Genomic DNA, 16760 nt, shown 5'->3' with positions numbered 1-16760 from the left:
CAAGAGAGATGTCAATATCAGGCTAGATAATTCATGAATGGTACAGTCTAGCTTATCAATTTACTTTTGTTGCATGTAACAACGTTAATACAAGTTAAGAATTGAATTTCTCTCTTTTCTAAAAAAAAACTCTACAGCCTACCTGAAATGTAACACACTGTTTCAGACAGTGTGGGCACGAAAGTTTGATAAATGGCTTCCCGGTGAAAGTTCTGCGTACTGGGCGGCCTTCCTCACTCACAGCACGAGCATCAGAGTCCTGTTTTATTGTAACCTGCAAACAAATAATGTAGTATTATATTTTAAATTTATTAATTTGTTTGAAATTTCAGGCAAAACGCAAAAATCCAGAAGTTACAAATTAATAGACAACAGCAATTATGAATCACGAAAATCAGTTGCAATTCAGCCGGGGAGGTGAAAGGACGCAGAGTGCTGAGCGAGTAATAAGTGTACGAAGTATATATGTGAGTGCATCAACCGAACACGGGAGTATCAAAAGAGCAATATCGGTGTGGTACAGGCAGGTGGCAATGCAGGATGAAAGTGAAATCAGTAAAGAACCAGAAACAATAACCGTAACATCATCCAGATGGCGTTAAGATTAGTGGCGCTGCCATGAACGCTTTTGCGACCCGTACTTATAGACGTGATACTGTATAGGCTTTTGGGCTTATGCCTTTCAAGAAAATAAGGTCAAATTCCTAACGTTTCGCGGAACACTGTGCTCTGCGTCCTCAGATGTAATCTCAACTGACCACAAGAAAGACTTCTTAAACAATGACACTTTGAAATTTGGACGTTAAGACAGAAGTGTAAATGGTATGGTAATTCGCCACCAGATGGCCCCCAGGACGTGGCATAGGCCTAACGTTCAAAGCGGAAGCTGACCACACCATCACCATTGGATTTAGCAGTTCACATAACGTGTTTGCGTAACATGTTACGTCCTGGGGGCCACCTGGTGGCGAATGACCGTACCATTTCCATTTCTGTTATAACGTCCAAATTTCAAAGTGTCATTGTTTAAGAAGCCTTTCTCGTGGTCAGTCGAGATTTCATCCGAGGACGCAGAGCACAGTTTTCTGCGAAACGTCAGGAATTTCACCTTATCTTCTTGACACGGCAAAAGCCCATACAGTATCATGTCTATCAGTGGTGCTATTGGTGATTGGTGGTACTGAATTAAACCCGGGTCCTGAACTGTCTTGGGAAGATATGGCGAAGCTCAAGGAGGCCATGAAAGATGTGCCAAGTGGATAAGATGCAGGAAATGTTAATGGAGCAAAATAGGGAATTTCTGAGGACTTTCTTAGAAGCAGAAATAGAAACATCAAGGAGAGCCTGCTGCAGAATAACACAGTTGGGGCCTATTCCACAAAAGTACGGTCTTGTACATTACTAGTTACTAGTGTGTGTTCTTGTAATGTATTGTATGAGTTACGCGCGGTACATGCCGTATTTTTTTAGATCAATAATATTTAATCATAATGCAAGGCATTTAATGCGAGCTTGGTCTGTCTGCGCTCGGCGGAGCGAGCCCACCTGAAGAAGCTACAGCTGTACGAGTGACGTAGACGCAGGAGCAAGATAGGCTACCCGCCTGTTCTGCCACGTGCTACCCTGCATGGACTGACGTTCTAGAAGAAACGTCACACATTCCCAAATCTTCGACTATGAAATTTTCAAAACTCCTTTAGTAATGATCCTATCAATGCGAGGGATACGTCATTTTGCAGAGAACCATATAAACGTCTCTAATATTCAATTTTAAGTAAATCCAACAAAGGGATTCTCCAGTTATTCTACTTCAAAGAAATCTTGATATATGATGACGTAGAAGCACAAACTGTATTAAGACGAGCTCAATCCAACCAAGTCAGTCATAGCTGGGAGACCAGTCTGACTCACCATGCTGCACCATTACTCTGTTCGTCGAGGCAAAGTGCTCTCAAAATTTATCTTCGAATTCTACAAGTTTTTACAGTGGACTTATGTTCCGACAGTCGATTGGAACTTAGAAATTGTGCGCATGTAGGATCTTCGACATGTGACAAGTCTTTATAATTTGTGGAACTTAGTTTCTATCAACAAGTTTTGTGAATTTCAAAGTGACACACCACTACATTACAGGCTATTATTAACAGTGGAATTTTTTAGAACTCAGTCAGCTTATTTTCTTTGATTTATTAAGTAGAAGTGATCATGAAACTGTTTGAACTTCACTACCATAAATACAAGTGATTGCCTACTACATATTTTATACTTGCGTGCTTCGACACAAGTGATTAACTCTGGCTAGAAGCTAACGATACTCACTTCAAAATGAATTGAATTTAGAACTGTGTAAAATAATTGCTAACTTTATTATTTCTTCATATTCGGGGTTGAAGCGAACGATGCTCTATTCAAACCGAGTTCAATTTTGAACTGTGCATAATAATTGCTAATGTTATTTCTTCTTCAAAGTGTTTAATAATTGATTAGAGCGTTACTGACAGCAGTGTCAGTTGGATAAACTCTTGAGCAGCTGTATATTTATTTAAATGCTGAGTGCAACCATATTTTAGTGGAAAGCAACCACGAACTGTGCATAATATGTGAACAGTCTTCAGTTTTGTTATTTCTAAAGCTTATGCTCATGAACTGTGATCTATTTCTTTTCTTAATCTAATGCTGTCCACATCTTCATCCTTAAATAACATTTGATCGGCGTCATATTATGTCGATATTAAATCAAACGTTGGTGTCAAATAAGTGTCGGGGGACTATGCAATAGTGGACACTTGTGTGAGTGATAAAACTAGTGATTACCCTGCAAGATCATCGGAGACCAACTAGAACTTCAGAGGTACGAGTTCAATCCCATGTTGGTCTAACCAGGGTGTTCCAGCTCCATTCTATGGTGACGAACGAGGCCTGCAGAATGAGTTCCAGTCCAGTTCAGGATGGTAAGCTGGGAGTACGGGTTACCCAATAGACTATGCTGAAGACGACGAAAATCTACACCAAGGTGATATCCAAATTCAACATGAATTTATTTGAATAACCATTTTTAAAAGAACTTTCAAGTTTTCTTGTAGATAGGACCCTCCCTCCTGACCAAGCCCTAGCTATGTATTTTACCTGGAAATGCCGAGACGTAACTTGTGCGAATATAAACTAAATAGTAAATCTGGGCTATATTTTACTGTTACAGTATGGAGTCGAACACTTCTGCTCCACAAATATTGAAAGTCTCTTGTACATTACCAGTGAACTGTTACAAGTTTTACAAGTGACGAAATATCAATAAACATACTGCACCCTTGAAAATTGGTTATTGGTTTGTATAGAAAGAATATTTTATTACTGGGGTGGAATGATGCATAAAATTATCATCCAGGAAGGTGATTTCAACTCTGCACTGTCTGCTAGCCCGCAGGGAAACAGGTTTTTCCCGTGCCGTGTGTGCGAGTCTGGTTTTTTTTTTGTGCCTTGTAGAAGACATCAGAGGGGTGGCACGTGGACAGGAACTCGACCAGATTAAAAGTGATCAATACTTTGAGATTTTGACGTCATGATATTTAGCCAATTGGACCGCAAGGTTAGCCCGATCGCAAAATCTCAGCCAATAAAATTTAATTAACAAACACACCTACGTCTTAAAGAAATAAATACCCATGTACTTGGGGAAATCTTTCTCATTCTCATTTGCTCATTCGGCTCATTCTGTTCTGCTAATTCGCTCAGTTGCTCACTTGTCTACGGGAATAATTGTTCGAGCACGTGTTATTGGAAACGGCGTATCCGACGTGGAACATTACCAGCATTCATTTGAGGAAAGACGATAAATTTTCTGCTTCTGAGGAAATTTTATATCACAGAAATATCGGAAACGCCGCAGTTCAGATTTCCTTACCTTTATAAATCTGAAGAAAATTTTTAAAGTAGGTAAAAACTGTGCCATCTTGAAGAATCGAGTGTGTGTTATGAACTATTTCTAAGACAGATCTTTTAGTTTCAGCTTTCACCAGAAAACGCAAGATCCCCAGCAATCCTGAAATAGTTCGGAAGAATGGAACTTCAGTATCACGACGGAGTTTGTAATTGTCCTAAGTCCTCGCCTGCTGCAGCCATGTATCATTAAAATGTGAGGCATAATTCAGCCCGGGAGAGAATAACATCGGAGATGGAGTTTCGTTAAATATTCATTGATCATCAACCGAGTCCAGAAGCCAAGTCTACTACAGCTAAGATTTTAAATTATATTTTTCTCTATTTTCTGTTGTAATAATTATGTAGACGTAGTCCTTGCTTGAATATTTGAAATCATTTCTAATAGTCTTTGTAGTTAGGATTTTCACTCTTCTTTCACTGGTGTTGGTAGATTTGATGTGTGTGAGAGTGTATTTGGGACCTATAATTTGTTCTATTTGAGTGAGTGCTTCGTGACATGTTCTCACTGTCCCATGATAAGTCTAGGAAAGTGTTAAAAATATTTGACCCACGCGATAATAGTTATTAATTTATAAATTAATGATGGAATTTTTTTTTGAATTATTTGGGACAGAATATCGACGTGTTCTGTGAATTTAGGATTTTTCCTTGATGTTTTATGGTTTACCATAGATTCGAGATAGAATAGAGTCATCTATGATTTCATTAAACCATAGCCTGCGATGACGCGACCGCGCGCGTATAATAATAATAATAATTGGCATTATTACGGTCTAATAGAATGTTTAAAGGTCATGAGTGTAATTATTACTGTGCTTATAAGTGATTAATGTGTGCTATATAGAAGTAGATGTTGGCCTGGAATATTGGTCGTGGTTTGAATGCCCACAAATTTTGCATTTACTGTTATTGGTATTTCTGAGACTTGTAGATGGATCGTAAGATAGGATTTTATTTGTGTGTCCATTACATGAGTCAGTTAAGGAAGAGAGTGTGTTTTTGAACATAATTTCTTCTTATGCAGCACACCCATGTTGATCAATAATTCGAGATAATAAGAGATTAAAAATAACGTAGTCGTGACTCATAGACCGTATGCGCGAATGTTTATTTATCTGTGACTGTAGGCAGTTCTATGGAATTTTTAGTGATGATTTCTACTGTAAAATTATCCTGGAACATCGTTGTGGAATCTATTTCATTGGAAAAGTGATAATCCTGTCACAATCACACGTCAGACGATCGTAAAGGTAGCCCTTGTCTGATATTGTCATCGAGAGAAGCTCTCATATTTCAAATAAAATTTAAAATTAAAAATCAAGAGATAGGGTTCGATAAATCTATTTAATAATATTACCGTGGACCAAAGCTTGAATGTGAGATGGATGAATGACTGATTTTGTTTGTAATTGTGATTTCCATGGTTATATTTCGTCATGATATGTGTACGCTGAGCGCGTAAAGTTTCGATTATTTGTTGTTTTGTGGCGAGCATATTTGGCTCAATTATGAATCTTTAAGTAATTTTATGACGGAATAAGATAGATTAGGATCTTTGCTTTGAGGGAAAATGCTTAAGCAAGGATCGCGTCAATGAACTAAGCTCACAAAATGTAACTGTTTAACGCTATAATGCGAGAATTTTAAGCCTTTATTGTGAGTTGTGCACAACACTAGGTCAATTGACATAAAAATAAGAACCAAATGAGTTGGATATTTGATTTCAAAATAATTTTATTATATAATTTGAAGCTTAAATAATTAATTAGAATAATATTTAATTAATAGAAATGATTTATTTGATTTTTCGTCTGATGTAAAAAAAATTTTACTCACGGTTAAATGAATCGCAGAGTATTGCTAATTTAAATAATAATTTAAAAAAGGAAAAATAATTCAGATTTTTGATATTTTGAGACAGGATTTTCTCAAATAATAATTTATTTCATTTCCTCAGAGGATTTATTAAGACCCACTTTCGTATCTTTACAGAATGAAATTTAATGGAGAACTGTGGGTGCATTCCAGCAGGGAAGAGATAAATATTTTTATTACAAGATTTTGAAAATATTTATAGAATCTGGAAAGTGCTGATATTTTATTTAATAAATGTTAAAACCCATTTCTTTTCTCTGTTTTCATTTGTCGTCAGTCCTTAGATTGTCCCTGACCCCTATAATTTAGCGTTGCCTGTAAGCGAACGTTCCGCCTCTGGGAACTTTTGCTTACCGGCTGAGCTGCCCGGCAAAACGGGGGCAATACGTCATAGCATGAATCGGCTGTTTATCTTCGTATTCCATTCGTTGAATTAGGTTATGCTTGCCTCATTTATTGTAACATCGTATTTTAAGGTATGTTAAGAAGCAAATCTTGTAAGAACGCTAACATTTCTGTGAATTTCTGAATGCCACAATGTTATTTTTCAGTTTCTTTGATGATAGGAAATTACTCCGTTATTATCACCTATTCTGTTCTTCAGCAATCCTCGCATATGTTCCACGATAGCCTAACATACCTTGGTCCGTCATTAGGAATCAGATACCGCTAATAACGATATTCAGCCGCCAAACTTAATTGTTACGAAATTGCAAACTCTGCATGAATTGTTAAAATGGTGTCAAGAGAAACAATGTTATACATTTTGAAGGAAGTAGAAAGAAGGAAAGACATTTCTTTTCGGTGCATTCAGCGAGAGTCTGAAAAAACAAGACAAAATAAAAAATAAATGGTTGGATGGAAATATTTGACTTGGGAAAAGCTCATGGGAGTTTTTGAGGGGAAGAGTTGGAAGTATGTAAGATATTCTGCTCATTAATGATTCCAGGAATGTCTTATAACATGTTTGTTTAGTGGTTTCAGGCCAATGAACAATTTGAGGATAGTTCATATCATTTATTGCAGCTACCGCAGAATCCATTTCCTAGCAAATGTAGTGTTGTTAACAAGTGTTGTTTAGCGGAGAGAGATTTATTTGTGATTGTAAGATATTTTAACCTATGCCCAACACCTATCAAAAGTTCTTACAAATGTATTGTGCTTAACCTAAAACGCTCATTGTATTCAAATACAGTGCTACACTGGAAGTTTATTCTTACCCTATACAGACAGTTTTCATCACCATTACCAACACTACTGCTACCAGTAGACCACATATTTTTTAAAAAGTATCTGAAATAAGTATACTGAAATAGCACTAGTACTTTTATATATTATTGTTCTTTCACTGGTAGAGAATACTTCTCAATCACTAGTAAGTTACAAGTACTAGTACTTTCGTGGAACACAGCCATAAAACCTCACTGGTAATTTCTAAGTATGGAGTAGTAAAGTACAACTGTAAAAAAATCTTTGGCGGAACAGAAAGTCTGGTATTTGTACTAGTTACTAGAGAATTCGACTTGTAATATACAAGACCATACATGTGGAATAGGTCCCTGGACAAAATGAAGAAGTCCTCATTTAGAAGAAAGCATACAGAGGATGGGGCTAAAAGAACAAAGAAGAGAGAAGGCAGATAGGAGGAGAAATACAATAATCTAAGTGTTGGTAGAACCAGATATGGAAAAACTAAATGAAGTGATGGACAGCGTATCAGGGAGAAACTCAAGGTTAAATGCAATGACAGTGTCACTAATTGTGTATTCAAAATAGGGAAATATATGAAACGAAGACCGATCAAAGTAGACCTGGAACTGAACTTGAAGGCACAAAAAAGCTTTGAAGTATGAAAAACTTGAAAGGGTAAAAAATTTGGCTTTGAAAGAACTCAATCAAGAAGAAATGCAAAATATAAAAACACTTTCCTTTCATTGACTAAAAGCTCATCAATCAGGATTAAAAGATACATCCATGGAAACAAATTAGTGCTAGAGTTAATTCCTGGAATAGGCAGTGGACTGTTATACAGCGAGAAGTATCAACGTTCTGATATGTCAGCAATGAAGGTCAGTGATACGGGGCCAGCCAAGGCTGAAACTTGTCCCCAGTTTATTATAATTCAATAATACTGCATAATACAGTATTGAAAAAGGTGGACCATACGACATTAACTTCATAATTATAACTTCATAATTATTGTGATCACAATTCAATAGAGATCAAAACCATGAAGTTTATATCTTATCAGAGACCCTCTCCAGAAACAATTTGGGAAGAGCTTCACCCAGTTTGCACTCTGAAGTCTGGAATGGGACTATTTTTAAAAGGTTCAAAAGACGGGACCTCGAATACACTCGGTCTTCACTGCGGTGCATGGCTGACGAGATGACAGTGAAGATGACTTGGAATGACGCCATACCGGTAGCAAGGAAGTTAATGGCGCCAGACAATTAAAATGAAAGCTCTGGGGTAGGCCTACTGCTCAAGTGACAGAGACAAATTACCGGCCATTGAGTTATTTTTTATCAATATTGCATAACATAATACAATACCATTTATCCCTATTCTCTACGGGGTCTAATATGAAGCGAGACGAATTTTTGTAGGGAGTTTTTATGACCGTATACCCTCCCTCACGTCGACCTCATCAGAGGAATTACTGAGATGAAATGAATGACGTGATACGAGTAACTAAAAAATGGATTATAATTTATATGTGGGCCTAAAAGTTGTGTTCACCATTATAAACTTTTTTTCATTTAGAAATACTGCCTTCCAATGAAAATAGCCAGTATAACTCAAATATATCCATAAGTTTGTTAAAAGGCAGCGTAGAATGTATAATTTATAGCTTTTTATAGCCCAGAAGTCATGTACAAAATTTGAGATTATCGCATAATGGAACACATTTACTTTTTTTGGCTGTTAAAGTGGGAAAAAAAGGGGGTCGAATACAAGAGTAAATACAGTAAATGAAAGAAAGAAGCAGGAATAATTATAATGGAAGAATTCAATGCAAGTGTGGGTGAAAAAATCCAATGCACAATAGAGATATAGATGAAATTTTAATCGAAGTAACAAGAAGATAAAGGATGTAATGAGAAAGGTGAGAAACTATTAGAAATGTGTGCAGTACGGGAATTATACATCCTGACCGGTGGGTGGTCAGGGGATTAAACATGAAACCTGATTTATATTGTTGAGTCAGGCGGAAGTGCAATAGACTTAGCAATAGCATGTAAGTAAGCACTAACTTATCAAAGATTTACAGGTAAAGAACTGGACAGCTTCGCATCATTCCCCGGTTGTAATTCAATTACTGAGAGCTGAAGGAAACAGAAACAGCTGGTTAGGTATACACAGAGGAACTAAGAGGATAGTTCGGAGATTATTATAAAGGACAACCTTTTGATATTAAGAAGTACGGTACTGAGCACATGATAGAGTAATAACAACATAGAAGAAGCAATAAAAATTGGTTGCAAGACCAATAATTCGCACGATAAAAAGTGTAAGAAAGAGAAGGGCATATATAATTCAGGATACAGTGGAATCTCATTGGTACGGTCCTCAGTAACATGCTTTCCTGTTAATCATGTATAATGTCCGACTCGTTGCCTAAATGGTCAGCGTACCAGCCTTCAGTTCAGAGGCAACCGGGTTCGATTCCCAGCCGGATTTTCAGCTTAATTGGTTAGTTCCAATGGCCCGGGGGCTGGGTGTATGTGCTGTCATCGTCATTTCATGCTCATCACGACGTCCAAGTCGCCTACGGGGGTCAAAAAGAAAGGCCTTCACCTGGCGAGCCGAACCTGTCCCAGCATTAAAAGCCATACGACATTTCATTTCATGTCCTGGTCCCATAGCTTTAGCATTTTTATGCGCTCCCGGTTACTACGTTCAAATCTGGCATTCTTCATTTAATATTTTGGCCAGTCCTTGCCCATTTGTCAGTCAAGTTGGGCAACCAGCCATTGACGTGCGCGCATGTTACTGATGCAATGCGTGTTAGGGTGAGAGAGAAGACTTAACTACCCTTGCAGACAGCAAGTACCATTAATTTTATGTTGTGAACATTGGAACATGCCCTGGAGCATTCACAGGCTATTTCACGATGCCACACATTGCGTTTTCTCCACTAGCATTTGAAACGAGTCCGAGGACGGCCGCAGTCCACCTTTGTCTTGTATAATATTACAGCATACCTGCCAACCTTCAAAAAGAGAAATCCGGAAGATCCTCAAGCGGAAAATTTTTAACAACCCGCGCATGCGTAACAGTCTTCAGACCTAATGAAAAGTACGGACGGGGGGGAAGGGGGATTATAAACAATAGTAAAACAAGTCAAATACAGTGGAACCTCGCTGCATCGTTCATGGAACTGTCGTTTTCCCGTATTCATCGTTGAATTTATTCGGTCCCAAAAATGTTCCATATAAACCAATGTTGAATTTCCCCGCATCTATAGTTTCTCGAACTACCGTTTTATTGCATCGATCGTTGAAAAATTATTTGTCCTCGGTCACAATTTTCCCGCATTGATCGATCGTACGTAAGAAAAATATACGCTAAAGTTTTTTGTATTTTAGAGGGACAGCTCAATACCCTTAGCATATAATAACGGCAACCTGTTACACGAGAATGAACGAGCGATTCGGAGTTGCAAGTCTTGAACAAGGATCTTGTAGGCTGGAGTGCTGTGCGTAGGTTATTCGCGCACAACCTCACTATGAGGCTCCTGGTGACGTTTCTCCTCAGCCCGGAAACCGACCCCTAGAAGTATTCTTACCAACAAGAATTAAAACCTAGACAACGTAAAACTCAAATTTGCCACCACTTTCTGTGTTGGCATAGGCTAGCTAGGGCTGCCAACTTCGTCGAAACAAAAAAAGAAGAGAAAATTGTGTAGTGTGCCAAATACATTTTAATTAGTCACAGGGTGATTAATCGCGTCACACCTTGTGGAGTGTGAGGGATGCTATAGGCCTGTTGACTGCTTTGTTGCCCACTACCTCACAGTCTCATTACAAGCCAGACCAATAATCTTTTTCCATAACCTGGTCTTGTAGGCCTAGACACAAGTGTTCCTAATTTGGCAGCTTCGCACAAGCTGCTGTGATATCGTTCAAGACGCGGCGCCAACGAGCACAGAATATTCTCTGCTCGGTGCGTTGAATTTCTAACCTCAGTGACATCGTCTGGGTTGAGCTGCGGGGGCCGCGCCGTGTTGGGTATCTAATCTATCGTTCGCGAAGGGTCAACGGAATCTTTTCCTAAATACAGGTTATCGCCGTAATGTCCGTGTATATCTTTGATTTGCAAAAAGGGAACTGGACTTAAAGGTTTTCAGTTATTACGAAACGTGAAACGAAACTGCGTAAAAGTCACGCTTTTTATTTTCAACTCGTAGGTCTATAGCTCGGTTGCAATATTTCGATACCAGTGTGTATGGTATGAGCTAAATGGTTAGCACGTGTTGATCGTTGGTTCAAGGGGTCTCGACAGGGTCGAAGATTTTAACTTTCCTCGGTTAATTCCAAGGGTTCGGGGTCTGTCTGTTTGCCGAATTAAATATTAGAATTCATCTTAGGTAGGTCCGCATTTTCATTTGCACCTAGATCACCTATCACGCGACCACTCGAAAGACCTACACCCGGCTCCGGAGGCCACGCGCCATTATTGTTTTTATAATAATTATTATATTTACAAAACAAAGAATGTCCCAATAGAGTACCCGTCTTATTATTTAGCTTTTCGCCTATTATTTATGTTGCCTATATTTCGTTTTCCCACATCAGTCTTCATTTTCCCCCTGGCCCCTGAGAAGCGATGCATCAAGGTTTTACTGTATATGTTATAATCACCCCTGAAATTAAATACTTAAATAAAGTTACGTCTTGATGAGTGCTCATCCGTTTTTACTTAACACTGGGTCACTTTCCGTGATCGTATAAAATAAGGAAATTAAGCAGAATATGCCTCCCGAAAAGACTGATAAGAGCGTTTCTTAGTTGAACTCATTGCGAACACTACTAAAAATACTAAATCGCTTAGAAATTCGTCACACAATTCCACGAGTTTCAGAACTTCTGCCAATGTTACACACGCACACATACAAAGCTTTTCAGCTGCTACGAAGCATGACGCAGTTACTAAAGTTGTTTTATATAAATTCACCAGCCTGCTACTTTTCACGGATTTCATTTCTTCAAAATCACAGCCTGCTACTTGTTTGGGAACATCTCGCTGAATGAAGTAGCAGTTGTGGTAGGTGACAAAAGCACGGTGATAATCGATAATGTGATTATCGATACATTTACCGGTAGAATTTCAAACCAATTATTGTAGCTGGTCTTGCTCAAACACAATCTCGTACTGCCAGCTACTATCGAAAGTTGAACAAATCCGATTTGACCGCAGAGACCGAAACCAAGCGCGGATATTCAAAATCCGTACAATAACATTGTTCATCTGTACAACCGTAAGACACTCAAAATCCGTACATTTTATGGAAAACCAGAATACTTGGCAGGTATGTTACAGTAATTGATATTCAATTGCTATTTAAAGCATTGTCTCTGAATTCTATTGAGGCAATCTTCACTTGTAATATCCTACAAGACATCGCTATTGCTCATTAATTACTAAGGGTCGACTGCACAAACGATTACTACTTTTAAGCCTTAGCAACGTCTACCTAAAGAACGACTAAGTTGCGCATGCTCTTCCATTGCATAAACAATGCTCAGCTGGTATATAACTAGACATCGTTTGAAGTTTCAATATTGGTTCAAAAATAGAGATAGAAGTAGAGATCGGGCCTACTAGGAAGACGTCTGTTCACGTATGCGCATTTTGGATGTTCCAGCGTAGTGCATCCACTACTAATAAAGCTCCTGCTGCAAGGACAGTTCAGTGCATAAGATTACACTCAGCTGTCACGCACCGCTTTCTAATGTCTCGGTGTAGTGACAAACGATTACTAGTGGTGTACGTTAGGTCTATCTATGACAGTATGAAAGCGTTACAAGTAGCCTGCATTGTAAGGTGCTAAAGAGTCACGACTCGTGCAGCAATCTCGAACGTTACTGACCTTATGGAAAGGGAGGCAATGGAAGAAAAGTTTGTGATAGATTGTAAGAAAGTGCAGGAGAGACTATCACCAGCTGTTGGAGTGTCAAAAAGTCATGTGGGACAGATTAAGAGCGAAAAATGTACGAATTAGGAAAACTTATGGATAGTATGTTTGAAACAAACAAAAAATGAATGTCATGGACTCGACGACTTTGATGAACGTGCCATACGTCGAATTAACAATTTTTATTTAGTTGAAAAAGGTTTACCTACAGTTTCAAAAATTCGCGCAGAGTTAAAGAAAGACTTAATGTTCAAAGGATCCAATACTATTGTCAAGCGAATGCCTCGATGATTAGGATATTGTTGGAAAAAAAGACTACCACTAACAAGCGAATCCTAATAGAAAAACATGAGATAAAATTCAAAAGGTTTACGTATTTGAAAAACATTGCCCAGTATCGGGCAGAGGATAGGCCTATACAGTAGTTTACACGGATAAAACCTATATACATTTGTCCCATGTATCCAGCAAAGGCTGGTCTGATGATTCAATATCAGGTATAGCAGCACTCATGTCAAAAGGAAAAAGACTTTTCAATTTCCTTGGAGTGTGTTTGTTCTTGATGTGTATTATATTATTAATATCAACTTCTTTTACACAACGTCGCTCAGGTTATGAAGGCAGCTGTTATATCAAGCCATATTCTACACTGTACATCTACAGCGCCGTAAAGTTAATTTTACATCTAAATTATAATTCAAAACGATGGCTACGCAAATTGATACATGAGAAAGATTTTGACAGCTACTATAATAAGAGGTTAAATTATGTTCTAACTCCTTAAATCTATCTGAAAAACTTCTAAATACATTCATTTCGGCTAGGTATGTCTATAATTTACAGCTGGAAGGGAATTCCACCAAGAAAAATTTGCAGGGTGTTACATGTCAGTTATAACAAAAATTTCGGGTCAACTGTACGTCGCCACAACAAAGAGCGAGAAGGGAAAGTCAGCGTTCTCGCTCCCATGGCTCATCTGACTCATTACATGTTACACATCTCATGTCATGGTCCGTAATGAAATGTTCTTAAAATCAAAGAATAATACAGGATGATAAATTGCATCTATTCAATAGATAAGTTTTTTTCTTAATATTTTGACTTCATTAATATCGTTAAGGTTTAAATTTTTGTTGTAATATTGGTCTAAAAATATATAGATGTTTTCTAATTCTTTCATTAATTTCAGTTTAGCAACTGTTTTAATAGTGAAGTCTTGATCTATAGTAGTGAAATGATGACCTGCTTCTTTCATGTGAGACTCATAGGTGAAAATTTGTTATGTTTGGAGGCATCATAATTTTCCAAGTGTCTAGTGTGAAAGCTGCAGCCAGTTTATTACCATTATATCAATTTAGCGAAGAAATTTCTTCGTCTATAGCCATCCATGACTGTCGAGCTTCTGCCTTCACCCTCCACTTCTGTTCTAATTCTTTCGGCAACGCAAACACAAACTGTCCTCTGCCTACGACAGCTACCACAACGAACTCTTATCATATATGACTCCACTGCTTCTTTTCCTTCTTCCATTAAAGAAGGTTCACCAGGTGAGATGTCTACAGAATTAACTATCAGGAGAGCAAGTAACCAAAGCTGAGATTATATGGTGCATGCAAACTGTCATGCGGCACCATTCTTTTTGTGCCAGTTTGTTTATATCGTGTCAGAAGCACACATAAGTTTTAGATAAAATATGAGGAAAGTACATAAACATAATATAAATTCTTCAGTGACGAAGAGCCACATCAAACTATGTGAGCCCAAGACCTTGCGAGATCAAGTACATTTGGCTTCGATTTAACCAGGTCTTCTGTTGCGCAACTGAATGGGCATGATCTACATTACAGCAAATGGGCTGTCGTCTGCTCTTCTCTAATGCAGACAAGGTACTGTCCACTTCGAAAACCCATTTCTTCTGGTTGACCCTGCACCGAACACCAGAGCGCAGCATATTCAGTTCTCTCCAATTCACCCAATCTGTAACATGGCCAGGAGGGAGTTCCTCTTTTGGGGGCCATCCATTGACTTATACTCGTATGCTGAATCCTGGCACGCCATTCTTGAATTCTTAATTGCTGCACTGTTCCTGCAAGTGTTTCGGTTACTCTCAAGCAGCTTTTCCTAGACTTAAGGCACTGGCATGGTGGCTCATATCCAAACAAAGGGTAAGCTTCAGATGTCAAAGTCTGTCTCTTTTCTTTCTTGGTTGCCACTTCACGGCGGATATCAGGAGGTGCAATCCCCGCAAGGGAATACACTTTTTCCAACGGTGTAGGCCTCAAACATCCAGTAATAATGCGGCAGTCTCGTTGAGTACAACATCAACTGCGGAATAGCAGAGAGAAAGGGCATATGTTCTCACTGTTTCTGGTTGTGCTCCCCAAGATGTTCCAGTTAGCTTCTGCACAATATTGTTTCTAGCAGCCACTTTCTGCTTGATGTTCAAACAATGCTTTCTGTAGGTTTAAGGCACGATCCAGAGTGACTCCGAGGTACTTCGGGGTAGGACGGTGTTGTAATGCTATGTGCCAGTGAAGCTAGTGTACCCTTGTTCCCACCAACGTTTCCAGACTCTGAAATCGCTTCAAAAGTTCAACAACAGCATAGAACAAAAGTTGCATATACAATCACTCATGGTTTGGCTCCCTACTTTCACACACAAGTGCACACATTTCACAGTTGACTCCGACGAGTCATTGAATAACGTTTCTCAGATGGGCCAAATGGATTCTGTAGTTCGTTGTTTCAATACTGATACTAATGAGGTTTGCAATTCTTATTTGAATTCAGTGTCTCTTGGTCACTCTACCTCCTAGGATTTGTCAAATGGTTTTTTTTTTTTTCTTTCAAAACACTATATGGACTCAATCAAAGAAACTCTTACAAATTTCAATGTATGGTACATATGTTAATAAAACGTTCCTTCAGGATATAGGTAATTTATTAAATTACAATCCAAATGCTATTTTGGTGAACACAGGAACTTGTGGCTTGCATATTGTGCACAATTCACATACAGTAGAACCTCGACAATTCGAAATCGGTTAATTCAAAATCCCACGTAATTCGAAGAAGCTCTCGTTCCCGGAAACATGAGATACAGTTCTGCATGTTATTTAAATTGTTTAATTCGAAATACGGATAATTCGTAATTCGAAGTACATTGTCGGCCCCATTACCGAAATTCAGACTTTTAATTCGAAACTGCCTTTACCTTTTAAAACAATAGTACCGGTATGTTACAGAGTAATTTCAACTCAAAATTTATCCGCGTCATAATAGAACGCGTGTTCCGGAACGTGGAGGGGTAGCTTTCTGCACTTACACTCACTTCGGTAGGTCTACAGTGCGCTTCGTGATTGCCAAGTTGAATGAAATCTGAATTCTTTTGTACTCAACCTTTTATGGAACGCCGTAATATCACGCAACATGCAGTGTGCGGGAAAACATAATGCGCGAACAATGGCGATGCCGACAGTTGACGAAAAAGCGTGGCTCATATAATAAATTCGTAGGCACCGAACAATACTGTCATTGACGATGCAACTGCATTGTTTATTTTAATGCGAGCCCAAACGGTCTTATGGTTTTAAAGGAGAAAGTGCCAGCCGGTGAATCGTACAAGGGTCGGGGATGATGATCATTGTAGTGCGTTGCAATTGCAGTGCACATGGAAGCGAGAAACTATCCCCTCGTCATAGAAAAGTGCGATAAGCTACAATGTTTTAAGGGCGTCGGGCACTTTCCATCCCAGTAAAAAGCATCTAAAAATGCAAACAGTACAGATATCCAAAAAATAATGCAT

At 38.5% G+C, this 16760-nt stretch overlaps 1 protein-coding gene across 3 annotated transcripts in view; it reads right to left on the bottom strand.

The window, feature by feature from the left end:
- Positions 1-16760, bottom strand: part of LOC136878887 (zinc finger protein on ecdysone puffs) — a 298143-nt gene that overhangs the window by 99795 nt on the left and 181588 nt on the right. For all 3 annotated transcript variants that reach the window (XM_067152463.2, XM_067152465.2, XM_068228848.1), the window contains one exon: positions 143-274. In XM_067152463.2, the coding sequence (XP_067008564.2) occupies positions 143-274 (132 nt within the window). The remainder of the gene's footprint in view (positions 1-142; positions 275-16760) is intronic.

This window comes from Anabrus simplex, chromosome 8, assembly GCF_040414725.1.
Source record: "Anabrus simplex isolate iqAnaSimp1 chromosome 8, ASM4041472v1, whole genome shotgun sequence".
In the NCBI taxonomy this organism is placed as follows: domain Eukaryota; kingdom Metazoa; phylum Arthropoda; class Insecta; order Orthoptera; family Tettigoniidae; genus Anabrus; species Anabrus simplex.
Note: the sequence above shows the minus strand (reverse complement) of the source record. Positions and strands in the feature narration are given on the sequence as shown.